At 38.7% G+C, this 13,981-nt stretch overlaps 1 protein-coding gene and 1 long non-coding RNA gene across 2 annotated transcripts in view; both read right to left on the bottom strand.

Moving 5' to 3' along the window:
* Positions 1 to 2,124, bottom strand: part of LOC123959128 — a 7,021-nt gene extending 4,897 nt beyond the window's left edge. The window contains exons 1-3 of the long non-coding RNA XR_006822233.1: positions 2,019 to 2,124; positions 1,634 to 1,728; positions 353 to 429 (exon numbers count right to left, since the gene is read on the bottom strand). This is a non-coding gene — a long non-coding RNA (uncharacterized LOC123959128). The remainder of the gene's footprint in view (positions 1 to 352; positions 430 to 1,633; positions 1,729 to 2,018) is intronic.
* A 1,997-nt stretch (positions 2,125 to 4,121) lies between these two features.
* The window catches only part of trpm7 (transient receptor potential cation channel, subfamily M, member 7), a 50,923-nt gene continuing 41,063 nt past the window's right edge, over positions 4,122 to 13,981 (bottom strand). Inside the window, exons 33-41 of the mRNA XM_046032111.1 lie at positions 11,078 to 11,122; positions 10,908 to 10,952; positions 10,589 to 10,654; positions 6,812 to 7,095; positions 6,244 to 6,326; positions 5,591 to 5,796; positions 5,284 to 5,335; positions 5,076 to 5,182; positions 4,122 to 4,464 (exon numbers count right to left, since the gene is read on the bottom strand). Coding sequence (XP_045888067.1) covers positions 4,418 to 4,464; positions 5,076 to 5,182; positions 5,284 to 5,335; positions 5,591 to 5,796; positions 6,244 to 6,326; positions 6,812 to 7,095; positions 10,589 to 10,654; positions 10,908 to 10,952; positions 11,078 to 11,122 — 935 coding nt within the window. The 3' untranslated portion in view covers positions 4,122 to 4,417. The remainder of the gene's footprint in view (positions 4,465 to 5,075; positions 5,183 to 5,283; positions 5,336 to 5,590; positions 5,797 to 6,243; positions 6,327 to 6,811; positions 7,096 to 10,588; positions 10,655 to 10,907; positions 10,953 to 11,077; positions 11,123 to 13,981) is intronic.

Raw genomic sequence — 13,981 nt, 5'->3', positions numbered from 1 at the left:
AACTTCTGATGGATACTCTATTCTATCTGTCATGTGTGTCCAATGAAGTCAGAAACCAGAATGCTGAATCATCTGGATCTTTCTAACTGAATTCAGGTGAACAATTGTAACTATGTGAATGTTGGGTTAATTTTGTTGCAAATGCTATTATAACCCAAACCCTAAGTTATGATTGTATCTGTTAATTATTATTTGTTGCTGAAGAGCACTAAAATAGTGTTCTCATAAGTAAATAACCAGCAGTCCATCAAAATTAAGATTAATTAAGATCATCGGTTATTTATTATGCCCTACTGTAAGTAAGATGTCACTTTTGAAAATAGGTGATATCTGTCTCAGTCAACACACAAACCTGTTCAGTAACAGGAAACCCTCCCATCTCAAGCTTGGAGTAGATCAGCTGACCATTCACTGACACCTCAAAGCTGCCTGTGGTGGTGAAAAACGAGAAGTCAATTCAATATAGAGTAGTGCATGTCATGATGTGTATTGACACATCATGACATGCACATTATATGTATTTGTATTATAGCCAGTGAAACAGGTTTCTCTGAGAGGCACAGTACAGTATGTCAGTAACACCGCTAAAAGTCAAAGTTAGGAAACTATGAGCTCCCGTCAGCACAAGGAAACCTGAGAACAAAAACAGTTATACTTTCACAAAAGTGATAACTACATATTGTACGCTTACACTTTGATAACCCTGTACATTTTTATGTAGGCTAGTATCAAACATTTAAAGACTTTAAGGCAGGATTTGTACTGGGTTTGCTGAATCTTTCGGATGTCGTGGAAATTGTATATTTATTGCTGGTGAGGGATTAAGCAATTAATTGAGTAACAACCAACCATTGTCTTTAAAGAATTTATTAATAAAAAGGGAATGACATCCCTCTTGTATGGCTTGAGTGAAGTAGGCTTTATGATGATGGTAATTAATAAAGGAATACCTTATCTTTATGCTGACTTTGTGGAAGTCCAACTTGAGCTGATTTGCTCATCGCTATGTTTATCTCAGTCTCTGCCATAACACTTTGCTGGGTACATTTCTTTATTTCTAGTCACTTAATACCAGCAGCTGCTTCATTAACTATTTCAACTCCGACAGAGCACTGGGATCTAATTTCCAAACTCCATTTCCTCTGGATAATCTGCACATCAGGATTTCAGGGAGTTCACACCCATCATCTGTGTTTCTTAGATCAGACAATGGAGGTTGAGGGAGAAATTAATAAATTAGACCTCATCCACAGTCTTTTGAAAATGTAAACAAAGGTTTTGCCAACTGATCCAAACACACAACTCTAACCCATGATATCTTTTTATTTACTTATTTACATCACTCATTACTAAGACCAGCAAGAGTGGTTTTATATGATGGGTGGTTTGGCTATAGTCACCCAAAATAACATCTTATGGAGTTCAAGATGCTCAAAAAAGAAGGATTTTGACATATAAATACACAAACATGTTTTTCACTATGTCTTTAAATATCCCATTGACTTTTAATTAACTCATAATTTGCCATGGGTTACTTTCTCACTCCTAGCTATCATCGATATTTAAAATTTTCTAGGCTGAACTGGGCCTCCATATTGGACTGCAATATGCACTGAAAGAAGAAGCAGCTTACCTGTCCTCCCTTTGGCTCCTGTCACCTGCACACCAGGAACCTGCCGGAGGACAGCGGCCAGTTCCTGGTAGCGGTACCCGTAACCTCATCCTTTACTGTAACACAAAAACACATTGATAAACCTACTTATTAGCATGTTGAACACTAGATTCAACTTCTGCTTATTATGAAGCCTTTAAAGGTGTGACAGTTCCTATGCAGAGAAAAAGCAGTTCTGCATTTCTAGCCAACATGAATATGATCAACTAAAATATCTGTGTCTTTATGTTTACAGAAGTTTATTTCTACTTGGTTTCCATTTAGCCGTGTGAATCTATCTCCCCATGTTTAATGAGTTCAAAGCAGTCTGCAGATTGAGTAGCAGAATAGAAAGTTATAAACTCACCAATATTCAATGTTGACTAAAGTAGCCATGGTTCTGCAGATGCCTGGAGTCGAGCTAGAACTGTAAACTTTTAGTCTGAAGATGAGCTGAATAAAATGCAGTCATGATAAGTGAACTATTATAAAGCAAACCACACCCAGTGTGTGGGTGGGTGAGTAGAAGGCGGAGGGAGGGGGTGATGTTTCACCACTACTTGTGAATTGACTTCCCGACCAACAGCATTGTTTCAGCAGTTTCTGTCTCATATGTACTTTACATAAGAGTTACTGGTCATTCCTGTTAATACTAAAGATACACCTTGCTACAGATATTCCAAAGGAGACGGGCAATCCACTATTGTCCGTCTGTGCAAGAACACCTTTCAAAGCTCAGCAAGGAAACACAGCCAAGGGAAAAAACCAAGAGGGAATCTAACTGACTTTAGAGGAGACTAACCTGTTTTAACTAACTGAGGCAGCTAAAGCCCGATTTTCACTCCAGCTTAACATTAGAATATTTTTTACACTGGACAAAGACAGAGGTTTTTGTTCCCCATCACTTACATTGCTTTAATGAAGGGACACTCTTCAGACAGTGCAGACAAGAGGAATGATGACGGCAACTAAAAACTGTTGCAATGAACATAAGGAGGCATATATGGCAAAAAAAAAGAGCTAGGGTTAACTTTTATCCCACCAAGAAAGTTTGAGAGTGTGAGTGTATTTATCCCCCACTACATCCCTCCCGATGACCTTGAAGTCAGACCCCTTATACAGCCAAGAGATAACCAGCACAGCGTCCTCCGAACATTAAACTATCACACAGGTGAGTAGTGTGTCAGTGTGATCACAGGCAGCTGAACAGAGGTCATTGTGTGTGGATTCAAATACCAGCAGCTGCTGTCCAGGTGAGGAATCTGAGGCCTCCCTTTGAACACCAGACCCACTGTCTCATTCTGCAGGCAGGCATTCAAGTATGTACCAGCCTGTTTATCTGCAGGACCTCACTGCCTTGCTGATGATGGGCTCAATGTGATGGCAACATTTCGACCGCGAAAGCCACCGCTTTGCAAACATTTGCATGCTTGAATATAGCTGTTACTATATACACATAACTTAATGTGGAGACACTTGTAAGGTAGCAATGTCTTTACAAGGGGCAGCAAATAATGAGTATTTTCGGTTTGTATCAAAATAGTGACCATATGATATGATTTCCAAGACTAAGGTAAATGTTTTATCCGACCAACAGTCCTGCTTTACAAAGAAAAGCATCGCAGCCATGAAGTTTGGCAAAACAAAAAAATCCTTAGAGGTTCATATTCTATCAACTCATCAATTCATTATTTCAGCTTTGGAATAAATGCGTATAGATACGAGTGCCTGTTGTTGTGGTTTCTTCTTCACAGCCCACTTCTTACTTAAAAGCTGCAGAGAGAAACATCCACGAAGACAAGCCATACAATGAAACAGAGTCACTATTAAAGCTTTTTGAACATTTTATTTGTTTAAAATGATATCCAGTACAAAATGTATACAGTAATACCCTTAACGTTTGTCAGTTCCCCTGAATAAAATATTTTAATCTGTTCAGCTCATGCCAGATAACAGTATCTATAAGATACACTAGACAGTAATTTGCTCATACAATAGTTGATGACAAAGATATAGCAATAGTACCTTTGTAACAATAAAAACTATCAGCAATATTTTGGTGGACACACTTTCAATACAATAAAATGACATACATTGTTCTGTAAAAGTTGCATTGCAATCTGCCCATATTTTACAAGATTTTCAAATTCATGTATATCTTTTCATTAGCTAAGAGACAAAAAGTTGTGATAACAAGTCTTTACACATTTATAAAAATGATCTGGTGGCAAACTGCAGTGCTGCAGTGACTGAATCTCAGCAGGCTGTCCTCTGTGAAGCTGCTGTAACAGATGTACAATGCACTTAGATTTGTTCTCTTTTTTTTTTGTTAAAACAAGGCAACTTCTCAAACTTCATAATAAATAATACACCCTCTGCAATGATATTATACCTGTCCATACATCCAGTTCATATATACATCCAGTTCATTCATATATATATATATATATATATATATATATATATATATATATATATATATATATATATATATATGTGTGTATGTATGTGTTCACACACAACTTGTACAAAATATGTTTGAAACTTTTTTTCCTCAAAGGTTAAGATGGAAGATGGATGGAAACACAGTTGTGATTCTTCCAGTTGATTGGATGCGCCTCTCTGCTCCTTGGCTTTGACTAAACAGAACACTGTTTCCTTGTGATCGTTAACTCTCTCCCTCCCCCTCGCTTTAAACCATCCCAACATCCACCTCGCTGAGTGGTGGGACTCTTTGACAGCGCCCCCTAGTTTTGGAGGGTCCTCTTAGGGGAACGTCACCTTATCTGGCGTGTAGTCATTCCGCTTCAGATCTGAGGAACAAGAAGGAAAAATTTGTTAATTAGAAAAATAGGTTAGGAATTTTTTATCTTAGATTTGTGTTTCTCTCATTTGCTATAAACCTCAAGATTTCTATCAATGTACAAATACACCGAATTAAAGTCGTCCTCCACTCAAAAATGTGTTCTGCTTGGATGTTGGACCTTCAGAGGGTATGAGCAGAGATTGTGACTTGAAGACTGATTTCACATTAATATGCTGAAGAGGGAAAGTTTCTCTGGGCTCGCATTAAGACGTGCACGTCGAAGCCAATCATTGTCCAGTATGCAAATAACACAAGTGTGATTTTATATACAGTCTATGTGTAGGAGAAATCTTGTCCTGTTGTTAAACTTTTGCAACAAGCAAAAATATGGGATTTTTTAACGAGGGAAAAGGACCAGTTATTTTAATAACTTAACTAGCTAATTAAGAACTTTTTGGTGGAAAAACCATATCAGACATGAAGTATTTTTATATAACTTAATCTCAATCTTTGAATTACTCAAATGCTGCCTTGAAGCTTGAAGATTTTAAGCACATTTGGGATGTAATTTAGTTCAGGAATAAGGTAAGAGAACAGCACCGGAGCAAAATCCCTCACCGGGAAGTTTGAGTTTCCGACAGCAGGAGTTGCAGTGGTGTTTTGCTCGGAAGTTCCTAATGGCATCATCCCCCAGGTTGGCAGGGCCAAATATCATATCATAAGATCTGCAAGAGTCAAGGGGTGATCATTTATTGTAAAATTACTGGGGAAAAAAGTAGTGATTACTTGTGATGATTTTCATTGATGATGAAGCGAGCTCACTTACCCCTTCTCCCCACTCTTAATAACTGATGGATCTGTCAGAATCTCTCCAACACCTACAGTGAGACACACGCCAGCTTCAATATCATGACATTAACTATAAAACATTATCAGTATCACTCTAAGCAGTTAATAGAGAAAGTCACACAGACACACACAGGAAACAGATGAACTACATCACCGTGTGAACCAACACAAACAACAAGCCTTCAGCTTGTTGTTTATTCAGCTTTCCCGTCCGTTTTAAAACATTTTCGTATAAATGAACTTGACTGCATTTTAAAGGGACTGAGTGTGGCAACAGTTCTTACCCTGGAGGTCGAGCACCAGCAGCTCTCCGCGGGTGTACTCGTAGGTCCAGTGGCTGAAGGCCAGCATGGTTTCCTCCAGGAGGTTGGTGGGGACAATCTCGTCTCCGTTGTTGTTGTTGAACTTCCTGAACTCCCCGGTGATGCACTCTTCTATCGCAAACCACTGTCCGGCAGAGTGGCAGTAGAGCAGAAACACCTCCAGAAATCTGAACACACAGAGGAATCAGGTTTCAGGGTACTGGCACACAGGAAATGAAACAAAGTCTCCTTTGTCACTGATTTTAATTTAATGACCCATCAGTCTTGTAGAATTCTGGAAATATGAATAACATAATGATAAAATTCCTTGATCATATAATGTCATAATTTAAAATGTCTTGATCCTTTACAGGAACAGTTTGGCATTTTGGGAAATACGCTTGTTTGCTTTCTTATTAGATAAAAACAGTCTGTCTGTTCAATATAAGGCTGCAGCCAGCTGTCAGTTAGCTCAGCACAAAGAACAATGGCACTGCAGTGAGAGCTGTTCGGTGAGGGAAGGGTTCGTGTTAAATATGTAAATCATCTGTAATACAGCCTACCTGAAATAACTAAGCAAATGCCGATTTGGCCTTGCCAAACCACAATGAGCTAAGCTATGCATGCGGGCTTACCTTGGTGAGTAAGGGATGGTTTTCGGCCTGACTTGGTTGAAGGCAAATGTCAGCTTCTGAGCAGCTCGTTGTTGTTGAATTTCCTAGAGTGACACATGGAAAACACCACTTAAAATAGATTCATATCTCATCTCTGCCGACAAGGTCTCTGTGCCATTCCTACTGACAGTGTAACAGACCTACGTTATGCCAGTCGGAGAGCTCGGCGACCGTCAGGCTGTGATTGGGGGCAAATCAGTGGTGGATCTGTCGTTATGTGTGAACTACTCAACAACGCATCATAACGGCACCCCAACACATCTTTCAACCATATTCTTTTGTCTTTGTTATTATAAAGATAGAAATTATAAACAACAGCTGGTTCGCGTCATTTCCCGTGTGTTTTTGCGACAAATGGTGGTTTGCGTCAGATGACAGAGCTACTGTCAGCTCGTGTAGTGTGTGACCCCATGTCACCAATCAGTCACGTATGGGCACCTGTCAGGTTCTGTGATGACCAGCTCAACAGTGCAAGGAATGTGTGTAAGCGCTTACAACCTATAGGGTGTGCAGTGTCTGTGCTCCTTACCCTGAGACAAAGATGCAGCACAGTATCCTCCTTGTAGATGCTCTGCCAGGTTTGGACCACCTCAGGAAGGAAGGATTTGACTATATACAGATGTCCTGGTTTCAGGATGTCATACTCTGACCAAGTGCAGAGCACCTTGAGGGCCCGTCTGAGTCCTCCGCCCATCTCCTCCTTGCTGAGGAACTCTATTTTGGCACAGAGGCCCCGCTGAGCCCAGGAAGACATGCTGTTGTTGATAGTGTTGGGGGAGCTCTCCTCCAGACGGTACACAGTTACCGGCTCCCCTGAAGGAACAGAGCAGCAGGTGAGTGTCTCAGTGTTTGATGTTTGTTGAATCAAATGTAAAATTGGTGGCTTTATGTCATATCACCGTTTTCTGACCTCTCCCTCCCACTCGTCTGTTTTTAGATTTCGACTGAAAAACAAACTCACAGCTACATAACACTGATATCTGTTCATCAAGTGCCTCCGGCTAAGATCTTAGCAAACATCTGCCTACCTACGTGCCCAGCAGGTAACACAGCAACATGAACTCTAATGGTCTCCAAATATACAATGGCTCTAATATTCACTGGTGTCGTAATATTTTCTCGTGTTTTAGTAGTGATTTGACCATTTCATAACGTTAACCATGTCTAAGAAAGCCTTGGTTTATCAAGGTTGGGGTTAAAACAAAAAGTCAACATTAACTTTCAGGGTCACACCGAACCCCTATCTCCCAGGAGAAGGTACGTGTCTGACTCATTCATCCACCAAAGCTGCTCACCTGGTTTCCTAAAGCCTTTCTGGCAGAAAACGTAATGAAAGCTTTCTTTAGTTTAGATTAATTTATCCTGATTACTACGATGACTGAACGGTATTGCTCTTAATGACATGATTGAGTTGCTCCTCTGAGTTGACGTAACGTGTAACATGTTGATCTTAAACGTGACGGTTGGCACATTTGGCGCTGCCTCATGTGGTGCTGGAATAATTGGGAAAATTTGTTTCTGAACATAAAGCAATATTTGATTGATCAATGTGTTGTTTAAACAGAATAAAATACAACACATCTTTGTAGCAACCATGGTGTTTCCACATTACGACTTAAATGCTCTTGAACACAGTGAAGTCGGAAGAATGACTTTCGAAAATCATAAAATGGTTAATCCAAGAAGCAAGTGAATGCACAAAGTTACTTATGACGAAAACACGTTTACTGCAAGATCCCCATAACCCATAAAGATCACACTTCTGCGCCTGCAGTTTGGAAAAACTGCCTTAACACAAAAGGTCTATGAGAGCGAGCTGGGCAATTTTCAACCAGAACAGAATCATGTTTTTGAATATCGTCTATACCGTCCTATACCATTTTCAAGAACTGGAATACAGAGATAAAAACCAAACTGCGGTGACTTCACTCCAGCTAGTTATGGCTAGCTGAAGAGCGCCAAAACCAAAGCTAATTTACCCTCTTTTAAAATGTAATAAATAAAAGTAATTTTGATGTTCCAAAATCTTTGTGACGGAGTTTGGTTAATCACATAAATAAGTAGCTAAATCTAATCATAAGGAATTTATAGAAAGAAATAGTCCTGCTCAAGGGAAACTAGCCTAGCTCAGCAGTAACTGCCGTGTCTGTACCTCTGGAACTGTAATTTGTTGGTTAAGCTAAATATATTTTAATAACATATTTCAGGGCTGCCAACTTTTCAATTTAGTTTGGAGGGAGATTCGGTATTGGAGGTTGGTTCATTTTAGGCCTTCTATGTCATATCCCACTGCAGGAGTCGGGGTCATCACTCTTTAATCCTCAGGACTTCTGTTTTAAAAGTTCAACAGCCTAATACATGTGCAGATGAAAAGCCAAGTCAATAATCATGGTCAGATCAGATTTGCCAACCTCCAGACATAATAGCCTTAATTTTGACCAAACCTAATAGTCTTCCCCCCAGAATCTATGGGTCAAACCAGAGACTGTATTTCTTTTAATTACGGAGAATGTATGGAATATTATAGTTTATAATAAGCAAGAACATAGGTTTTCCTTTAGCAATGTAGCAGCCACTTATTTAAGGATGGGGTCATTTTTTATCATCAAACACTTTTCTGCATTCTGGTGAATTTTTCTGCATCAATTTATGGTGGAAATGTTTTTATCTAGGCTATGTCAACAGAAACACAAAACTCAGGTAGCACGTGACTATTTAAAAAAAAAGAAATGTGTCTATATATATATATATTTATTTATTGTGTCTTTGTCTGGGGAAGTTCCTCTTTAAATGTGGCACCTTTAACCTCTAGGATAAATTAATTAATTTTTAATTCAGTTAGTAACTCCTGGACTGAATGTTCAAAATGTTTTGCATCTATCCCACATATCTGTGTAATCGGATATGTCCAGAAAGATTTCTATGAGAATAACATCATCATTTAATCACAATTCATAATATTTTTCCAAAATCTCCCACCCTATAATCTGCTGTTCATCACTTGCTATGCTGATAAATTTTATGAACCCGTTTGGGACTGTATAGATGAGACCTGTGCAAAATGCAACTAACTGAAAACACTTCACCACAAATCCTCACATTAACTTCAGCAGCCCTGTATAGCTCACATTACCAACAGAGCATGACTGTGCTTTAAATTATACATTATTATATTGCCAAACTCTACCAGCTACCTTACGCGATACCAAACTGTCTGCCACTCTCTGCGCGATAGCGGGTTCGTTTGATTCCTGTCACAGCGTCCGCCAGTGTCGCGTCAGTTGGGTGGAGTGTAATTGCGCCGAGTCGACGCAATTGGTTATAGGCTATTAATTTTTCCAATGCGTGACAAAACTGATGAATGGTGTGAGGGCGTGTGAAAAGTGCCAATTGCGTGAGTCTCAAGCTGAATGTGTGAGAGTTGGCAGCTCTGCATATTTAAATGTTATAATTAAACGTTTCGATTTATCAAACTAGTTAATTGGTTTAAACGTACAAGAAATGTGAAGAATAGACTATTTTAGATACATTATCCCTGTGCTTTTTAGATGATCCAAACACGCAGTATCTCCATGTTACATTAAGTTTCATGTAAGGTCTGCGACAAAGATTCTTAACCAGCCTAAAAGTAAGATTTTACAACTAATATAACTGTTACTCAGTTTGGCTAAAGGCCTTCAAAGTTCAACCCCTTTTTCTCAACTTCCCTGTTTCTTTAGTTTTAGCCCTTTGTAAGGCAGTATAGATAATTTTCTTTTTAATCTTTGGATTTAATGATAACACTTTAAATGTTGTGTAATGGTGTTTAAAGATGATACTCATGCTAATAACTGGTGCCATGTGGCTGCCTGTTTCTAAGACATACTGTAACTGTATGATGTGTTTGTTGAAAATACACATTATCACCTCTTAACACCTCTTAACACCACAATGAAATGCCTAAAAACTGCATATGTCACATGACTCACAAGCATTTACACTTCAAGACCGTGACATTCAAATTGTTAAAATCTGCAGTTCCTATTCAGCAAGGAGATGTAGCTGGAACTGTGAAGCCAAAATAACTATAACATAAAACAAAACAACACACACGCAAAAGACAGCACCTTTATACTTTGCTCATCAATAGCTTAAGCGTGACTGTGAAGCAAACAGCTGCAGGTGTGAGAGGCCAAAAACAATGTAGAAACCACATTCATCTGGCGCCATACTTCCTCATTCTCCAACTGCTGTTGTTTCTCACAACCGTGTGCGGTGTTTTCACCTGACAGGACAAGTCTGGGAATGCACAGAGATCCAGACTTACCTCTGGGGGGCACAGGGGTGAAGGGGATACTGTGGGACAGCCTCATCAAGTTGTTGCGCTCCACAGCTACAAGGTGAAAAAGTAAGTGCACACATACCCGCACACAAACAAGTTAAGACAACTGCAGAAGAAGAACTGAAGAGAGGTAAAAGTACTTTGTAGGATAATTTATGGCTCTTCGCCTCATTGAAATGATCATTTTCACCTACAGACAGCCCTCTAGATTTCAACATAAAATAAAAAAAGTCTACAACCACTGATTCTGGAAACTAAAACAATACATAAAACCCAATAAATCAACTTCTTCTCCGTGTCTCACCTGAGTACTGGTAGCTTTCCACGGGCTTGAAAGGTGAGCCAATAGCTACGGAGAAAAAGATGAGAACTGTTAATCTTTCTGCAAAACATTTTAAAGGAAGTAGTTGATGTTATTAAATGAACATGGCAGTGATGGACAATCATTTGGGCACATTAATTCAGCAAAAATACCCTGAGCTGTTCCACCAGCATCCACCAGCAGATGTCTCTGTACTACTTCACAACAACAGAAGCACAGAAAAAGCTCAAGCTTAGTACAACAGTTTTTCTTGTCTGTCACAAGATCTATACAGTATATATACACACATTTGATCTTCATATAGATTTCTTGGCTTTCTCATAAGTAATAAAAACAGCATCTGGCACTAGTTCGAAAAAAAGACCATTGTTATCTCTGCAAATTTCATTTTAACCAGGCCTGTCTCTTGTTATCAAACCGTTTACTGGTCTTTCGGTCAAGAAACAGAGCAAGATATTGGGAGTGGGGCTGGAAACTAGTCACTATTTTTGTTGCTGTTTCATCTGCCGATCACGTACTTTATATATTATTTATACTTTATATATTATTATTTCTGGTGACACCATTTCTTATTTCTGATGACCTGTCCAGGGTGTACCCTGCCTTTCGCCTGATGCCAGCTGGGATTGGCTCCAGCCCCCCGTGAACCTGTGTGCAGGATAAGCGGTTGGCGATGAATGGATGGATGGATGGATATTATTTTTTCTAAAAACTGCCCATCACAATTTCTCAAAACCTAACATATGACATATTAAAATGTCTTGTTTTGTTAAGCCAACAAACCAAAACCAAAGATACATTACAATAATATAAAAACAGAGAAAAGTACAAAATGCTCACATGGGAGAAGTTAGAACTAGCGAATATTTGGCATTTTTGCTTTAAAATGACATGAAACGATTAGTCGATTATCAAAATAGTTGCAGATTCATTTTCTCTTGGTCAACTAATCGATTAACAAACTACTGGTTTCAACTGTAAGTGCGAGTTGAGACAGTCATGGTATAAAAAACCCCTCATAAATGGTTCTGAGCCGGATGTGCCCTGTGGTCAGTCAGTGAGGGTTACTCACAGTCCTTTCTGGCTCCGAGGTGGGTGTGTCGTGGCGTGTAGAGAGAAACTGCGGCTGTAACCACAGAAGAAGAAAAGCAAAGTGAAGCTTTCATTAAAAACATGAGTAATACATAAAAGCATTGTACAGCGCAGTTCACACGTTTCTGACTTTCTATTAACAAAGTTAAAGATTTCCTAATTGACTTGCAAATCAGTTAAATTTATTAAAAATTTCAAATATTTTTTTGAATAGTTTTGATTTTCCCTGACTACTCTGAATATTTCATCATCTTCTATCAACCTTTCCGTGTCTGGAATACCCCTCCTAGAAGTCTACAATATTGTGAATGTGCCACGACATGTTCTCCTTTCTCATTTTCTAAGATGGTCTTTTCCGTAACACAGTGGTGTTGCTAAAGTGAAGCGAATCCCAACTGAACCACACACAGTTCTCCAGTAAAATATTGCCGCACAACTACTGAAACTGAACTTCTGATGGATACTCTATTCTATCTGTCATGTGTGTCCAATGAAGTCAGAAACCAGAATGCTGAATCATCTGGATCTTTCTAACTGAATTCAGGTGAACAATTGTAACTATGTGAATGTTGGGTTAATTTTGTTGCAAATGCTATTATAACCCAAACCCTAAGTTATGATTGTATCTGTTAATTATTATTTGTTGCTGAAGAGCACTAAAATAGTGTTCTCATAAGTAAATAACCAGCAGTCCATCAAAATTAAGATTAATTAAGATCATCGGTTATTTATTATGCCCTACTGTAAGTAAGATGTCACTTTTGAAAATAGGTGATATCTGTCTCAGTCAACACACAAACCTGTTCAGTAACAGGAAACCCTCCCATCTCAAGCTTGGAGTAGATCAGCTGACCATTCACTGACACCTCAAAGCTGCCTGTGGTGGTGAAAAACGAGAAGTCAATTCAATATAGAGTAGTGCATGTCATGATGTGTATTGACACATCATGACATGCACATTATATGTATTTGTATTATAGCCAGTGAAACAGGTTTCTCTGAGAGGCACAGTACAGTATGTCAGTAACACCGCTAAAAGTCAAAGTTAGGAAACTATGAGCTCCCGTCAGCACAAGGAAACCTGAGAACAAAAACAGTTATACTTTCACAAAAGTGATAACTACATATTGTACGCTTACACTTTGATAACCCTGTACATTTTTATGTAGGCTAGTATCAAACATTTAAAGACTTTAAGGCAGGATTTGTACTGGGTTTGCTGAATCTTTCGGATGTCGTGGAAATTGTATATTTATTGCTGGTGAGGGATTAAGCAATTAATTGAGTAACAACCAACCATTGTCTTTAAAGAATTTATTAATAAAAAGGGAATGACATCCCTCTTGTATGGCTTGAGTGAAGTAGGCTTTATGATGATGGTAATTAATAAAGGAATACCTTATCTTTATGCTGACTTTGTGGAAGTCCAACTTGAGCTGATTTGCTCATCGCTATGTTTATCTCAGTCTCTGCCATAACACTTTGCTGGGTACATTTCTTTATTTCTAGTCACTTAATACCAGCAGCTGCTTCATTAACTATTTCAACTCCGACAGAGCACTGGGATCTAATTTCCAAACTCCATTTCCTCTGGATAATCTGCACATCAGGATTTCAGGGAGTTCACACCCATCATCTGTGTTTCTTAGATCAGACAATGGAGGTTGAGGGAGAAATTAATAAATTAGACCTCATCCACAGTCTTTTGAAAATGTAAACAAAGGTTTTGCCAACTGATCCAAACACACAACTCTAACCCATGATATCTTTTTATTTACTTATTTACATCACTCATTACTAAGACCAGCAAGAGTGGTTTTATATGATGGGTGGTTTGGCTATAGTCACCCAAAATAACATCTTATGGAGTTCAAGATGCTCAAAAAAGAAGGATTTTGACATATAAATACACAAACATGTTTTTCACTATGTCTTTAAATATCCCATTGACTTTTAATTAACTC

This window comes from Micropterus dolomieu, linkage group LG20, assembly GCF_021292245.1.
Source record: "Micropterus dolomieu isolate WLL.071019.BEF.003 ecotype Adirondacks linkage group LG20, ASM2129224v1, whole genome shotgun sequence".
Lineage (NCBI taxonomy): Eukaryota > Metazoa > Chordata > Actinopteri > Centrarchiformes > Centrarchidae > Micropterus > Micropterus dolomieu.
This window is presented reverse-complemented; position numbering and strand designations above follow the sequence as displayed.